The sequence below is a fragment of the Typopeltis vanoorti genome, chromosome 8, assembly GCF_054136105.1.
Source record: "Typopeltis vanoorti isolate ZY-2024b chromosome 8, IOZ_Tvanoo_1.0, whole genome shotgun sequence".
Taxonomy (NCBI): Eukaryota; Metazoa; Arthropoda; class Arachnida; order Uropygi; family Thelyphonidae; genus Typopeltis; species Typopeltis vanoorti.
In genome coordinates, this window is record NC_143556.1 from 68151533 (window position 1) to 68168858 (window position 17326).

General features: G+C 35.1%; 1 protein-coding gene across 4 annotated transcripts in view; it reads left to right on the top strand.

The window, feature by feature from the left end:
- LOC150104072 (CUGBP Elav-like family member 1) overlaps positions 1 to 17326 on the top strand; it is a 579257-nt gene that overhangs the window by 69246 nt on the left and 492685 nt on the right. For all 4 annotated transcript variants that reach the window (XM_090397270.1, XM_090397273.1, XM_090397272.1 and 1 more), the window contains exon 3: positions 11785 to 11867. In XM_090397270.1, the coding sequence (XP_090253396.1) occupies positions 11785 to 11867 (83 nt within the window). The remainder of the gene's footprint in view (positions 1 to 11784; positions 11868 to 17326) is intronic.

Sequence of the window (17326 nt, forward strand, 5' to 3'; positions counted from 1 at the left end):
TGGCTGAAAAAACCCTGCTGTCCATGCCCAAGACCGGCTAACTTGGCTATGGCTGAGGAAGATCCTTAAGCCCCTCTCGTCGTCGACAGGAATCAAACCAGGACACTCCTTCCCCAGGCATATGGTTGCGAAGCGCAAAGCCAATAGGCTAACCGTGTGGACACCTTTATTATTTATATGGGTACCCCATGGAGCCGAGACTCATTGCAGAGACCCACTCTAACCCATAACACCTATCCTACATATCCTCAAAACTATTCACTGTTGGGGGGGGGGGGGGTATTTTCACATCTATCTCTGGCAATCCAATCTACTTATTCACCACTATCCAAGTAAAGAACATAGTCAGCACATCCTTGCTTGCCACGCTCTTTACAACTTGCAAGTGTGACCCCTTGTTTTCTCCGTACTTCCCATGTATTGAAAAAATTTTTCAGTATCAATCTATCCCTTTAGTAACTTATAACTTTCTATCATATCCCCCTCTCCTCTGTCTGTTAGATAAACTCTGCAACCCACACACCCTCAGTCTATCCTCATAGGAAACATTCCCCAGACCTGTCACTAGTTTGGTTTACTCATCTGTGAATCCGCTCCACAACCTCTTAATCCCCAAAAAACACAGGTCACCAAATCTGTGCACAGTAGTCATCTTGTAGGCATATCATTGCTTATAAAGAAGAATAATAACCTCCTTATCTTTACTTGTCAATGTGTTCTTCAGCATCCAAGTAATCCTCTGAGCTATTTTGCCTCTGAATTTCAAAAATCTTCCCCCCATCAACCCAGATGACTATCCTCATCAATTTGCTGTAAATTAGTACCATCAGTATGATACAAATTGTGTAATCTTTTCCTTCTGAAGTGCATTACCTTACATTTTACAACACTGAATTGACAAGCACTGTCCTTTGCTCACACCTCCAATTTATTTAAATCACCCTGTAAGATATCGACATCACCTTTATCAACTATTTGCCTCCCTAGTTTTGTATCATTGGCAAACAACTGAATTATCCCTCCTCCTTCAAATCTTCTGCTATATTATTAATGTACAAACTAAAGAGTAAACTAAAGTGAGCCTTGGGGCACTCCACCAATCACCCTCATTTGCCTTGATTCCACTCTACTATTCACTATTCTCTGATGTCTGTCTATCAGCCACCCTATCTATGCCACCAACCTCATATCCATTCCCATTTGCTCTAACTTATGCAATAGTTTACCATGCAGTATTCTGTCAAATGCCTTTTGCAAAGTCTAGCAGTACCATTCCCTTTATCTAATTCTACTGTCACCTTATAAAATGTGAGTAAATTACTGATGCAGGACCTACCTTTTACAAAGATGCTGTACCCTATAGAGCAGGGGATCACCAAACTTCTTTGACCGTCGACCCCTTGAAGAGTTTCTTGATGTTTTATCGACCCTTCTATTTTATTATTACGTAATTATAATAGGACAAGCGAAAAAGACGCTTATGTGACTTTTTAGATTGTTTATTTTATAGTTCAGTGTTTATTGTATGTATAATAGAGTATATATTATTATATTACTACTACTATTGCTATCACTAGTAATATCACTGGTATTACTAGTGATATTAATATACTGGTATTAATATCACTGGTATTACTACCAGCCCTTCTCAATTCTTCAACATAGAGAAGTTTAGTTCATGAGTGAATAACGATTGAATTATAATATATATGTTGATGAGAACATTAACGCTCACTTGTATGTCGATGGCAAAAACGAGACTGGGATCGAATACAAGTATAAGTAAATAAGCAACCGCGCTCGCATGCCATCTCGCTCCCACTGCGCCGGCCAGGTGGGAACCACAGAATCCGTTTATTGGTAAATACGTCATTTTGGCCTACTTGATTGGCCTCCGTAACTATTTTCATGACCTTGCTCCATCTTACAGGTCTTATTCATGTCACTGTTCTTACTATTCACTCTTAATTGCGTTGTCATTCAGGATGGAGGTAATCCAAGTTAACCGAATTAAATATTACCCATACAATGATGTCTTATATTTTTCTATCGACCCCCTAACAATGTTATATCGACCACTTTGGCGACCACTGCTATAGAGTATCATATTCTGTCCACCCATTCCTGAATTTTACTTTTCACCAACTTTTCCAATACTATAACCATCACTACAGAGATATTAATTGGTCTGTAATCTGCTACTTCTGTCTTGGAGACTACCTTTATGTAAAGGAACTGTCTTATTCTCTTTTCATTAGCTTGGAACTGTGCTGGAGCTGAGACCTATTAAATAACTTGAATCAAACAGAGTCGCTGCCAGTTCACTTGCGCATTCTCATAGCACACTAGCTGACATACTGCAAGACCCACTGCTCTCTTCACACTGATATTTTTCAATATACTTAGCACTTCCAGTTCACTTACTTCAATTCTTAGATCGGTCTCTGTCACCTCAGTAACTGGAAAAATAACCCCTTGATGATATACTATTGCATAGTGATCACTTAGTAACTGAACTATTTCTTCTGTTTCTGTCACTTTCCTACCATCTGCACTGAGTAAAGTTATCTTTCCATAATCATTCTTTCTCTTACTTGCTAAGTAGTGAAAAAACTCTTTTGGATTTACTTTGACCTGCTTAGCTAATTTTCTCTCAATCTGATTGAGCCTTCCTTACCATACTTGTTACCTTTTTTGATTGCATTTTATATTTCTTGTGGTCAGTGATCACCTTATTGCTTTCTTTTATTGCAGCTCCTGCTTTATATTGCTAATCATCCACTTAATTCCTGCTCATTTTATTCTCTTGACCCTGGGTATGCAGTCTGATACTTCCTCACTCAAACAATCCTTGACCGATTCTTATGCAGTAATAACATTTGTTCCAAGTAGCCTCTTATTCCATGGCACTGCTCTAAGTTTTCTCCTAAGTTTGTCATAATCATCAATTTTGTAGTTCTGCATAAATCCTTTCTTCTTGACTGAAATTTCAACATGTTGAGCAACCTCCAGGAACTAGACTGAGTGGTCACTTTCCTCGATCAGAGGTAGAGTTGCTATTGTAGTTATAGATAGATCTTCTGATGCTATTACCAGATCCAACACTCTCAAACCCGTGTTCTCTTCCATGATGTGCTGTTTCTGGTAATTATCCCATTGTAAATGCATAAATTCCATTTCCATTTTGTCATTTTTCCTTTCCTCCTTCCACTATAGATCCTGGTAGGTCAGAAGAAGGTGTGGATAACGTACATCGGCAGATTAGCACAATGAGTGTAGCCCGAGCAATTATCATGGGACATTCAACTATGGTAATATAGATTGGAAGGAGGAAAGGAAACATGGCAAAATAGAAATGGAATTTATGCATTTACAATGGGATAATTACCAGAAACAGCACGTCATGGAAGAGAACAGGGGTTTGAGAGTGTTGGATCCGGTAATAATAGCGCCAGAAGATCTGTCTATAACTACAATAGCTACTCTACCTCTGATAGCAACCAATAATGTATTTTGTTCTATTGGCCTCTATCTCACACCAGACAGCCTCAAATGAACATTTCCCTCAGATTTACAATCTTTCTTAACTTCTATTTTTGTTGGTTGAAGTTTTTCAGCTATCATTAAAATTACTTCTCCTCTTGTCCTATTTCCTCTATCTTCTCAGAAAACACAGTATCCTTTCCATTTTATCCCTAGAGCCTTCATAGCTCAGTCAGTATAGACAAAGCGTTTTGGTTGAAAGGACTTGGGTTCGATTCCCGTCTAAGACGCGAGGAACTTTTATCTGGTCTCTTTCGACTAAAGGCGAGTTAGCTGGTCTCATAGAGGTAGAGGGTTCTTTTCACCTGGAAACTCATGTTTTTTTATTCCTCAGAACAGGCAAACTAGCCCCCCCCCGTGAACACACATGGATCTACAGTCATTAAATACATTCTTAATCCTTCATTAATCTCTCAATCTGTCCCAGGGGAGGAAAGTGAGGAACTCCATACAAAATAAATAAATTTCATCTGTAACTACGTCGTTCTCTTATACCAGTGATTTTTGGCCAAGTCGAGCTGATCAGATGCCAAAAATCTTCTCCTTTATTTCTGACATGCATTTCCACATCCCCTTTGACCCACAGTTAGCCTTACATAATGTCATTACCTGCCCATTCAGATTTGAAACCTGGAAAACTGCACTCAGCTCTTCATAATGTATTTCTACACAGTCATTCCTGCACTCACACTCGTTTGTCCCAGGTGGGGCTAGACACATGCTTGATTGCTTTCCCTATAATATCTCAATTTCCTTGGTTTTGCACTTCTATATTCTCACTGAACAATTTCTCCAAGCAGCTAAATCCATAACCATTTAAATGCAGTCCATAAGGTATATACAGATCCTTATGTCCATCAAATTCGCTACATAGATCTATAAGCTGCACACTGATACTCCTGCACAACTTCTCACTGAATCATTGGTGATCATGCCCTTTTCAATTCCATGCTACCATACTGAGGCAGCAGACTCACAATCTTTACTTTCTCATTCCTTCGTTTTGCTTCTTCTAACAACTTTCATATCTTCTCTCGCTGTGCGTTTCTCACCTTTGAAGTTATTTGTGCCTGCGAAAAGAATTAACTTGTTCACTTCTTTCTTCTGCAAATTTACAGCTTCACTAACATCCTTTATTTTTGCACCTGGAAATCATGTTTTTGTCACTTTCTCTTAAGTATACCTCTTGTCATTGAATACCCATACAATACTATCTCTTTTCTCCCAATTTTTTCCCATTCACTCTTTCTTTAATTCTCCATACATTAATCATTTCTCCAGTCGCTCGAGCTCCTGTTTTGTCCTCTGAAGGAGTCCCCACATGAGCTGTGATTTCTTTCGGCACTGGCATCTCATCATCCAACATTATTACATTCAGCCGCTTCCTTCAAACTCTCATTTGTATTACTGTAATTTACTGCTTGCACTACATTCTCCCCAAACACTTCCACAATTCTGCCTTTTATCCATAATATCAGTCACTTCATTCTTTCATTGCTGACACGACTCATATTTCTTTCACTCGCTTATGATACATTTCCAACAAATATTCTCTCCATTCTCGCTCTCCTAGCACAAACCATTCACTTTCGACAACGAATACATTATGCACACATTACATTGCACTAAATCCCATATGTTGATATCAGTTAACATCGATGTATTGGTCATCGATGTTAACTGTTCAGTCAAGTCAAAGGTTGCGAAACACTGTTCTTCATTATGGCGCCAATGTGTACGAAAAATGTAGAACAGTGTTTCCCAACCTTTTTGATGTCGCAGACCCCCCCACCCCCCACCCGTAGCGAATGTTCATTCACTGCAGCCCTCATGAAATCCAAAATGGAAATTTTTTATATTTTACATATCATAAAGATGAAGTTATAAATTACAATTTTACAACACTAAATGTGTCATTTATCACAATGCAATACCATTATAAATGGAGATATTCGGAAAAATATGAACATATCAATTAGGCCATGTGTGAGTAACATGATAAGATAAAGTTTAATGAAAATAAACTATCCTGCAGAACCCCGGGAGTCCGCTGACCACAGTTCGGGAAACACTGATGTAGAATGTTTTTGAAAGAATGCATTTTTGAAAATTATGGAGACAACTACCGTGTTTGAATAAAAACTTTAGTTTACTATAACTAAAAATATAACCATAAAACAACAACAAAAACGAATCTAGATTACAGTAAAACCATAGCTATCCCATACATTAAAGGGTTATCAGAAAAAATCAACAGAATCCTACAACATTATAACCTCAATGCCACCTTTAAACCACCCACTAAACTTTAAACCATATTCAACTCCTCTAAGGATCCTCTCCTCCCATTAGCACATCCTGGAGTCTATTGCATCCGCTGCACCTATAACTTACCGTACATTGGTGAAACAGGACAGACAATCCCTATATGCAAGAAAGAACATATTAGACATTAAATATAACCATTATGGTGAAGCAGGCCTCTCAGACCACGTGCTCAACACCTTACACCAAATCAACTGGAAAAGCACCTGCTCCTTACTCCACACAAAAATCTGGTATGAAAGGAAATTTAAGGAAGCTTGCAAAATCCTGATAAACCACCCAAATATCAACAACAAAGATGGCATGAAAATTCCAAGGATCTGGATGGCACACATTCAGCCTACCTAATATATAAGTCAGGACTCTAGCCAATCTTCAGCTAGTATTAGAAACCATTCCATACCAACTGGCTGGAATGTACAAGTATAATCATGATGTTAATATATGTATATAGATAGATGCTTGTTACGCCCAATGTATTCCTACAACCAACAGATAACACTAATAATAGGACTCTAGCGTTGATGTATAATTAAAAAAAAATTTTTTTTTATTACACCAGAGGTCAGGCCAACAATTGTTGCAGCGGTTGGTCAGTATCTTTAACAAACCCGTTTGATTATAGTGTAGTTTGTTTTCTGTGTATAGTTGTATGCTCCAGAAGTTGACCTTGACATAAAGGTCGAAACGTCGAATGTAGATTTTAGTTATATTAAACTAAAGTTTTTATTCAAACACGGTACTTGTCTCCATAATTTTCAAAAATGCATTCGGATCACCGTGTAAACTTAAAAGAAAGGATTTTTGAAAGAATATTGTGTAATAATAGTCAAGACTAAACAACACACTTAAGAACACAATCAAAAATAAACAAAACAGCACCAATTATATTTAACAGGTATATTTGTTGCCAATATCTACTAAAAAATAATGACTTATCTTAACAACACGTGTACAGCAGCTGCTACTAAGAATGATGCTAGTGTCCTCTAACTTCATTTATTTTCATTTGCACTCTAGTTTCAGTCATTCATTTTTTTACTCTCACACACACAAATTGAGTATTACAGTACTGCTTTCATACTTCAAAGTAGCCTTGTATCCTTTTTCCCTCTTTTACCTTGCGGTGGTGAGGGTTTTCTATTCGTTTAACCGCAACTATACACAAGGATAAGGTGGTTAGCCCTGTTCCTCCCGGTGCATTCTATGTTTGTAGAAATGTTGAGTTCTTAAGTCCTGTTTGCAGTATGAAAAACCCCAAATAAACTGAGGGAAAAAACTCTGCAGTCCATGTCCAAGACTGGCTAACTTGGCTATGTCTGAGAAAGAACCTAAGCTCCTCACATCAGCGACAGGAATCTAATCCAGGACACTCCTTTCTCAGGCATATGGTTGTGAAGCGCATAGTTACTCAGTTAACCATGTGGACTATATCCCATACTACTAAAATTTTTTAAAATTCATTCCTATGAAACATCATTCCAATTGCAACTGCATTTTCTTGTAATTGCTGGATTGAGAGCACTAATTCTTGTTAAAGATCATCCTGTTCACATGGAAAGCTCACAAAAATTAGAATTTTCACAGAAAATGCAAGTTCGTGATAATTTGTACTCTCCTATGACTACTATAGTAAATTTTTTGCTGAGAAGGAAAGTTCATTATACTTAATGAGAAATTATATTCTTCTTTTATTCCTCATTTTATCCAAGCATGAGCAAACAGAAATTTGTTTATCATATGCCTGACAAGGGAATGCAATGCCCATTGTGTGTGTACTGGAGTAATCTGATATGAACACGTACGTTTTTTCTGTGGTTAAGAGTTCTGTGGGTAGTTTTTGGTATTGAGACCACATTGTAATATAAAGAGTTTATTAAAAATAAACAAATTAATATACAAGTTTTTTATGTTATAAGACTTACATCATCAGGAGTAATCACATAAGTTTTACACAACAAAAGCCTATTAACAATTAATTATACATATTAGATGTTGCAGCTGTTAAATTTATAAACCAGAATACAAACGATACATTTGTTAATGTATGCTTGTTGGAAGAACTCTAGTTGTTGCTATCACATTCTGTGGTATCAAGCATGCTAAATCCTAGGTCTGTGGCAGTTAAATTTTTGATGAAAGCAGACCAAACTTAATGTAAAATTAAGCCTTGATTTTTATTGCATTGTGTAGGGATCCTGAGCATTTGTGAGGCTTCTTTAAATTTTCTTGTGAAACAGTTAGTATCAGTATATGACATTTTTGTTTGTTGCCAGAATACTTGATGGCCTGATTTATGCTCTCGCTTTTATGTGTTCAGACATGTAGATCTCCTGTCTGGCCTACATAACAAATGCCACGAGAGCAATGAATCTCATACATGCCCTTTTTCATGGGGTGATGTGGAGGTTTTGGTGGATGTAGGAATCTAGATATTTTTTGTAAAGGTAAAAAACCACTTTTATGTTGTACTTGTGGAGCAATGCAGCCACTTTGTCCATAACATTTTTGATGTAAGACAGCATGATTGCATTCTTGAAATCTTGTTTTAGTAAGGGAGTTGCAAGAGATGTATTAAGAATTTTTTTGATCGTCATGGGTTCAAAACCATTAAGTGCGAGGTTCTGTGTCAGGTAGTGTAGTTCTTCATTTCTTTTAATTGGTGTGCTAGATATGTTGTATGCCCTGTTTCGTAAATTTTTAATTATGCCTACCTTTTTACAATGGATGGCTGTGTGAAGCAGCATTTAAAAATCTTCCTGTTGTGGTAGGTTTTCTGTATACGGAGAAGGATTACCTTTTTTCTTCTTTGTTTACTTCGACAAGGATATCAAGGAAAGGTAATTTTTTGTGGTGTTCTAGTTCAATAGCAACTACTTTACATAGAACGTAGTAGCAACAACTAGAAATGTTCCAATACGCATACAGCAACGAATATATCATTTGTATTCTAGTTTATCAATTTAACAGTTCTGAAGTTATAAAAAAACATCTAATATGCGTAATTAATTGTTAATAGGCTTTTGTTGCGTAAAACTTATGTACCATTACCACTGATGATGTAAGTCTTGTGATGCACGAAACTTGTCGGGTTTTAATTTATTTATTGTTATTAAACTCTTTATATTACAATATGTTCTCAATACCAAAAACCCTACAGAATTTGATATGAAGTCAAACTGTTCTGTATACAAATAGCCTAATTGTTAAGATATTCCATGTGTAAACTTTTGTTTGCTTACTTTTGGTTAAAATAAAGATGCAAACAAGAATGTAATTTCTTCTTAAAGGTAACTTATTTTAGAAGACCTTTTTAGACCATTTTGTCATACACCCACCCATCCCATTCTCTGGACAGAAATACAAACTAGAAGACAATCTTAATTAAGAGATAATATAAAATCTGAATTAATCTGTGGAATCACAAACTTTTCCTTGTAATTACTGTATGAATCTTCTTACTTTAGACCTGGGTTCTAGATTTATTTATTTTCGATTATTTTCAGATGAATTATGATTTTTTTTTTTTTTTAAATTAGAAATACCGTGCTTGTATTCATAGCTTCAGACATCTGCTAGTTCATTACACCCATCTTGAATTATGCTGTAATTAAGTAAGAATCATTATAGCTTTTTTTTTTTTTTTTTTTTTTTTTTTTTTTTTTTTTTTTTTTTTTTTTTGGGGGTAATAACAGGTTTTAAGGATGTTTTGGGTGCCTCACTCCCCAAGGAAGCTATTGATGTGACGTTTGACAGGAGAGGTTGGAGGTATATGTCAAGTTAAGGAGTGAGATCTGATCCAGAAGTGGTTTCTGTGTTATTGAGGATAAGGTAGGGGAACTGAGATCCCTTTTTCAAGAGAGAAGGCATGACTGCATCTTGGTAGCATTGAAGTTGATAATTATTTCCAATTGAAGAATGGTATGGAAAGCATTGTTTAAGGTGCTGGTTGCAGATTGTCTTGATGCTTGGGATGTATGAGCAGTGCATGGTTTCTTGAATGAATAGGATGAATGAAGTGTATTTTATTAGTAAAGTTATAGTTAAGTTTAGTATTGATTGAGAGTAGGTCATTTATAGAAGAAAAGAGGGTAGGTGATAGAGTTCTGAGGCACACCTGTATTGGTGAAGAAGCTTGAAGAGAGAGAGGAAAGTTCATTTGAAAGTTTTCTTGATATATTTACTTATATTTAAATATAAGTTCATTTGCTATTCATTACATTATTATTACCTGATTATGTGATTATTTGCTTCACAAATGAAGTGCTTGGAAATGGCACCTTTGAAATAGTGTTTACTTCTAAGAGAGAAAAGCATCTTTGAAAATGCCTGGTTCACTGGTTACAACCATCTTCTTTTACAGTTTTTTGTTAATCCAGGACAAAATCACCATTCCATACATCAGTGGTTATAGGATAATTTCTATAAAGAATGCTGAAAAACAGCTGATTTGTTTTTCAGCAAAATTTTTGGTCGTCTTACTGCCATCTTCTGTGTTATTTGGAAAGAAGGTTTACAAGCAAAAAATAGAATATTTCTAAAATTCGCATGATAATGCAAGGAAACGAGTAAAATCATAAAATAACACTAGTCATATCATCAGTAGGAAATCAGAGAAATCTGGCCTTGCACAACATAGAATAAACATGCTTATTCCATCGTTGTCACTATAAATTCAAATGATTATTTAAAGAATGCACTGAAGCCTTACTCCATCATCCAAACTTGAATTAGAATGACTGCTTTTCACTATCAAAGATATGGAAGTCTTATTCTAATCACACATCATTAAGGTTTATTAAAATTAATAATATAATTAATAACTAATAATACAATGTTTGCTCAGTTATTTGTTTGCGTTGTTTTATGTATAACATCACATGACTCTCGCTGTTTCAAATCAATCCATTATTCAAGTTCTACTTTGTATTCAGCTACCTATTGTTGATCTGTAATTTTCAGGTCAAAATATATAAGCTTTCAAATAAATATTTTTTACTTCTTTCCTTGTGTCAGATGAATTAAAAAAAAACCTTATGGCATAAGTATCTCTAAAAGATCATAAAATACAATAGATAGTTAAATTCATGCAACAGTGCTGTAGCTGAAAGTAAAGTGTCTTAAAAGTTTTCTTTTAAATATTCTTGAGTATAGTGTCCAGTTCTGGACACTATATTGAAGAATATTTAAAAGAAAACTTTTAAGAAACTTTACTTTCAGCCATTACATTGATACATAAGAATACCTTGGTACTGGAACACAGCTTATTTTGGATAAACAGTTAAACTACAGAGTCATCTGGATACCATTCACCTGCTTTGGTAAATTTGGCATATTCCCCCATTTGTAACCAAAGGGGTTATGGATGGAGGTTCATGGAAAAACTAACTCAAAGTTTGCATTTATAAAGTTCATTGATTTGGAGAGAGGAACTTATTCACAGCTTGCATCTAGTTAAGCTATCATAGCAATGGACTTCCTCTAGCTGTCGGATTCTGAATAAAAATGACTGCATGTTCATATCTGAGTTTTGGGAAATAACTCTTATTAATGTTCCTGTGTAATTTTTAAATTTAAAAATTTTGTTCAGTCAAGGCTGTTTTTTCTGTTCACATTTTTATTTAGGTTTGATAAATTATTATCTAATTTCTTTCTTAATTTATCGAAATCCATTTTCTATTATAGATTTTGATGCTATTTGATTTATGTATATCATAATGTGATTTTTCACTATATTAGTCAAGTCTATTTTACTTGGACAAAAGCTTAACCTGAATCTCCAGTAAAGTGATTTATTTTAATAATGTGAGGTTAATGTATATATTATGAGTTTTATGGAGGTATCATGAAATAATAATAATAATAATGTATATTAGATTTCAATTCTTGAAGTTAGTTTTATTTTAATATTTATAGGCTGCTGCTTTGTCACTTTTTTCAATCGTAAATCTGCATTAGAGGCACAGAATGCCCTACATAATATCAAGACTTTACCAGGAGTAAGTATAATTTTAATTTAGAACAGCCTGCTTAAATTATGTTAACTGTTTTGTTCTTTTAATTAATAACAAAGACTAACCACAGTTTGTTAAGGATATACACTATAACTTAGGTAATTCAGAATTAAGGATTGCAAAAAAACATGCTCAGGTTGAATTATGTAGTGAAATGATAAATTAATATGGCTAAATGAATACTTCCCCTTAAATATTCCTGACTATAATTCGTGTGTGTTCACAAGGGTGGTTTGCCTGTTCTGGAGGACGAAAAACCAAAGTTTTTGGGTGAAAAAAACCCCTACCTCCGTGTGAGACATTGCTTCCTCACCTGTTATTGAAAGAGACCAGATAATGGTTCCTCGCATTATGGACAAGAATTGAACCCAGGTCTTTCCAACCAAAAGGCTTCATCTATACTGACTGAGCTATGGAGACTCTTTCATAAATATAAATGTGAGACAAAGATATTATAGTTATCTAGTGGTATACTTAACTACCTAATATTGTTGCTCTGTTGAAGTAATTTTTGTAGATTGTTTCCTTTTATCCTTTCCATGCTATTCTTACTTCAGGCACTTATTTTTACTGATCTGTGATATGAGAAATATTGTGTGGAAAACAAGACTGTCTACACTAATATGCATGCAGGAAATTTTATGACATCTGTGACTTCCCCCAGTGGGAGATTTCAGATAACTGGATGTTAGGATATTGGGGAATCAGTGTTTGGATTAATTTTAAAATTACTGTATAAACTACTATATGTAAAACTGCAAATATTGGGGGAAAATCAGTGTTTGGATATGTAAAACTACTAAAATGGACATTAGAATGATCAAGTTAGGGACTTTTCTATGTTGTGATTTTGATGTTACGATATGTAAAACTGCAAATAATGGACATCGGGATATTTAATTTTTGGGATGTTAGGGCACATGCCAAGTAATTTACAATATCCATTTTAAATGATATAACTTAAAATATATAATTCGGAATGTGTGACATTAAGCTTTATGCATTGTTCTACTAAATTTTATTAAATTTATATAAATAAAATAATTATTATGGCAGTCATTTGAAATATTATTTAATGTAACACCTTGAAAAGATTTGATTTGAAGAGGGAGGTCCTTACATAGCCAGAAACTGCTGTAACAATCTATTTAATAACAACACACATTAGATTAGTTTTGCTGTATGCTTTCCTTTAAAAGTTATGAAAAATGGAGATTTGAGTAAGGCCATGAAAGTTAGAATTGTCAAAGCAATGGTATTTTCAGAGTTATGTATGGATGTGAAAGTTGAATTATTAAGAAGAAAGACAGAAAGTGAATTGATTCATTTGAATTATGGGCTTGGAGAATATATTAAGAATCCGATGGATGGCAAGAATGACCAATAAGAAGGTTTTAGAGAATATAAAGACAGAATGCTCCTTGGAGACTATGATCACTAAACAGAAGTTGATATACTTTGGACATATTACAAGCTGATGAATCATCGGAAAAGGGAAAAGAAATCGGAAAATCATCGGAAAATTCAATGTTGGGAAAGATTGAGAGAATGAGAAGAGGAAGACCACAAAAGGGTTAGATGGACAACGTGAAAGAACTTATCAACCTGAACTTACAATTGCTGAAAGAAAATACAAGAGGACAAGTGGGATGGAGAGCCTTTGTTCACAAGATCACCAGGAGTCAAAAATGACTGGATGGCACATAACAAACTGTTGACAGAAAGCTAGAATTAATGTAAACTTAACCATGTACCATCATGGTATTTTGTACATTCCTTGGGTATATATTAGGAATTCAATGTTATTACTGACAAATCTAAATGACAATTAATAAAATATAGCTGATACAGACATCTGATTATAATGTAAGTAGCAATATAGCTAAGTTAACGTTGTGTTAAAAAAAATGATGAGTGCAAGAAAAAGAGACATTATGCATGTGAAGAAGAAAATGCCATCTTACGTAACGTTGTAAATTTTCTGACGTTTCATCAAGTTTTGGTTGATGCAACAGTGAATATGCCTCAAAATGTTAATTGGATTTTTTTTTCCCCCATAAAGTACTCTGGTTTTCCCCTAGAAAAAATCTGGCCCAGAACACTTTTAAAGCAATTAGAGTTAATGCCATTGGATGGACTCAGATCTCCAGGAAGAATGCTGTAATAATAACAAAGTTTTTCAGCTTGAATATAATGTATAAGTACCTTTCCACATTTCAGACTTCAAATACCTTTTCTACCTCCAGCAACAAGATATACTTATGACCATGAAAAGTTCCATTAGTGAAACTTTTGGTTAGATTTATTGTTGCATTTATTGCTTTACAACAGAATCAACAAAGCTGGTATGGTAGGAAGTCAATTGAATAAATTCATATGGAATAAGAATAAGACAGTGTTCAAACCAATTTTAATGATGCAAAATTTTAGATGATGCAAAGTTGGGACGAACCATAAAGAGTAGTGAAGATGTTGTGGCCTTGCAAGAAGACTTGAATAAATTGAGTGATTGGGCAAGCAAATGGGGATGTGAGTTCAATGTTGCAAAATGTAAGGTTTTAAAATTTGGAAAACAAAGATGGGATGCAGAATTTATGCTTGGTGAAAATATATTGTTGGAAGTAGAGGAAATAAGAGATCTGGGAGTGATAGTGGATAAGGATCTAAAATTTAGGGGTCACATCGCCAAAATTGTGAAGACAACACAAAGACTTCTGGGAATGATGAGGAGGACACTGACATGTAGAAGTAGGGAGATTCTTGTTCCATTGTATAAGGCTTTGATTAGGCCACACATGGACTATTGTGCCCAGATTTGGTCACCTGGTTTTCAGAAGGATGAAGAGATGTTGGAAAGGGTCCAAAGGCGACTGACTAAGGTAGTTTCTGACCTCTGGAATGTCGAGTATGAGGAAAGATTGAAAAGATGTAATTTGCAGAGACTAGTGGAGAGAAGGAAGAGGGGAGATATGATAGAGACCTACAAGTTGGTAAGGGGTTGCTATAGGATCAATGGTGGAGAAGTTCTACAGCGAATAGTGGGAGATCAGGGGAGAACCAGAGGTCATCCCTGGAAACTGTATAAAGAGGGTGTGAGTAGGGGAGTGAGAGGCAGGTTTTTTTCGTGCAGAGTTGTGAATGATTGGAATGCCTTGCCTGAGAGTGTGGTGTCTGCAGGGAGTTTGAATGTGTTTAAGACCCGGTATGATGAGATGTGTGTGAGATAAAAGGACCTCCTAGATGAGTCTTTGACTCCATGAGGTCTTGTTTAATAATAATAATAATAATAATAATTAATCTATGGATCTGAGAGCTGGGTCAGAAGTAAAACACTTGATCAAAGAGTAGAGACTGCAGATATGAGAGTCCTGAGAAAGATTACAGGTGTGAACAGATGGCATCAATGGCAATATCATATTAAAAACGAGGATATTAGGAAAGAACTTGACATTGTCAGCATCCAGGAATGTGTTAGTAAAGTTAATCTCAGGTGGTATGGTCACCTAAATACAATGGTCAAGGAAAGATTAGCAAAACAAGTGTTCTCTGCAAGGTTTGCAGGAAAACGACCCATAGGAAGACCAAGATATAGGTGGATTGATACTGTACAAAGTGCCTAGACGATAGAAATATAAGATCTGATAATGTTGGAATCTTGACAAGTAACAGGCTGATTTGGAGGAAAATTGTAGATAGGAAGTTAGTAATAATGTAAATTTTTCATGTAGTACTCTCATATCCTGTACACCCCTTGAGGGTACATGGCAGGAATTTGATGATGATTAAGAAAGTTAGAAATTTCGGGTACTGTACAGGTACATGCTCCCCAACCAGTAGGTGGATTCAGATCCCACATTTGCAATCATTCATGGGCATGAATGATTGCAAATGTCATTAGGTGGAAAATGAATTTCATTGCTTGGTTTGAAACCACACTCTTTGTTGGAGGGAGAGGGTTGAAAAAGTTATGTTAGGTCTTGTGGATTTTAAGATTATCTACTCATTAGCTGATATACTAATGTACTATAACCTTTCAAGTTTTCATGAATTGGATTTATGAAATCCAACTATTGTTGGATTTCATGAATCCAACAATAAAACTAAAAATAAAGCAATAAATCCAACAATAAATCTAACCAAAAGTTTCACTAATAGAACTTTTCATGGTCATAAGTATATCTTGTTGCTGGAGGTAGAAAAAGTATTTGAAGTCTGAAATGTGGAAAGGTACTTGTACATTATATTCAACCTGAAAAACTTATTACAGCTTTCTTCCTGGAGAACTGAGTCCATCCAATGGCATTAACTCTAATTGCTTTAAAAGTGTTCTGGGCCAGATTTTTTCTAGGGGAAAACCAGAGTACTTTAAGGGGGAAAAAAAAAATTCCAATTAACAGTTTGAGACATATTCACTGTTGCATCAACCAAAACTTGATGAAACGTCAGAAAATTTACAACGTTACGTAAGATGGCATTTTCTTCTTCACATGCATAATGTCTCTTTTGCTTGCACTCATCATTTTTTTTAACACAACGTTAACTTAGCTATATTGCTACTTACATTATAATCAGATGTCTGTATCAGCTATATTTTATTAATTGTCATTTAGATTTGTCAGTAATAACATTGAATTCCTAATATATACCCAAGGAATGTACAAAATACCATGATGGTATATGGTTAAGTTTACATTCATTTTAGCTTTCTGTCAACAGTTTGTTATGTGCCATCCAGTCATTTTTGACTCCTGGTAATCTTATGAACAAAGGCTCTCCATCCTACTTGGCCTCTTGTACTTTCTTACAGCAATTGTTTGTTCAGGTTGGTAAGTTCTTTTATGTTGTCCATGTAATCCTTTTGTGGTCTTCCTCTTTTCATTCCCTCAATCTTTCCCAACATAACCGCCTTTTCCAATGATTCATCAGCTTGTAATATGTCCAAAGTATATCGACTTTTGTTTAGTGATCATCGCCTCCAAGGAGCATTCTGTCTTTATATTCTCTAAAACCTTCTTATTGGTCATTCTTGCCATCCATGGGATTCTTAATTGACTCCTTCAAGCCCATAAATCAAATGAATCAATTTACTTTCTGTCTTTCTTCTTAATAATTCAACTTTCACATCCATACATAACTCTGGAAATACCATTGCTTTGACAATTCTAACTTTCATGGGCTTACTCAAATCTTTATTTTTCGTAACTTTTGTCAGGTTGACTATCCTTCTTTTAATTTCATCTTCGCAATCATAATTTTCAATTATTTCTATTTTATTTCCTTCTATTATAAATTCATTTTAAATTGCCAGAAGCTATTACTTTTGTTTTGCTGTTTAAATTAAGCATGGTTTTGCTACTCTTCCTCTTAACCAGCAGAATCAACTGCTCTAGATCTTCCTTAGTTTCTGCTATGAAAGTGTATTATCTGTATGTCTTAAATTATTT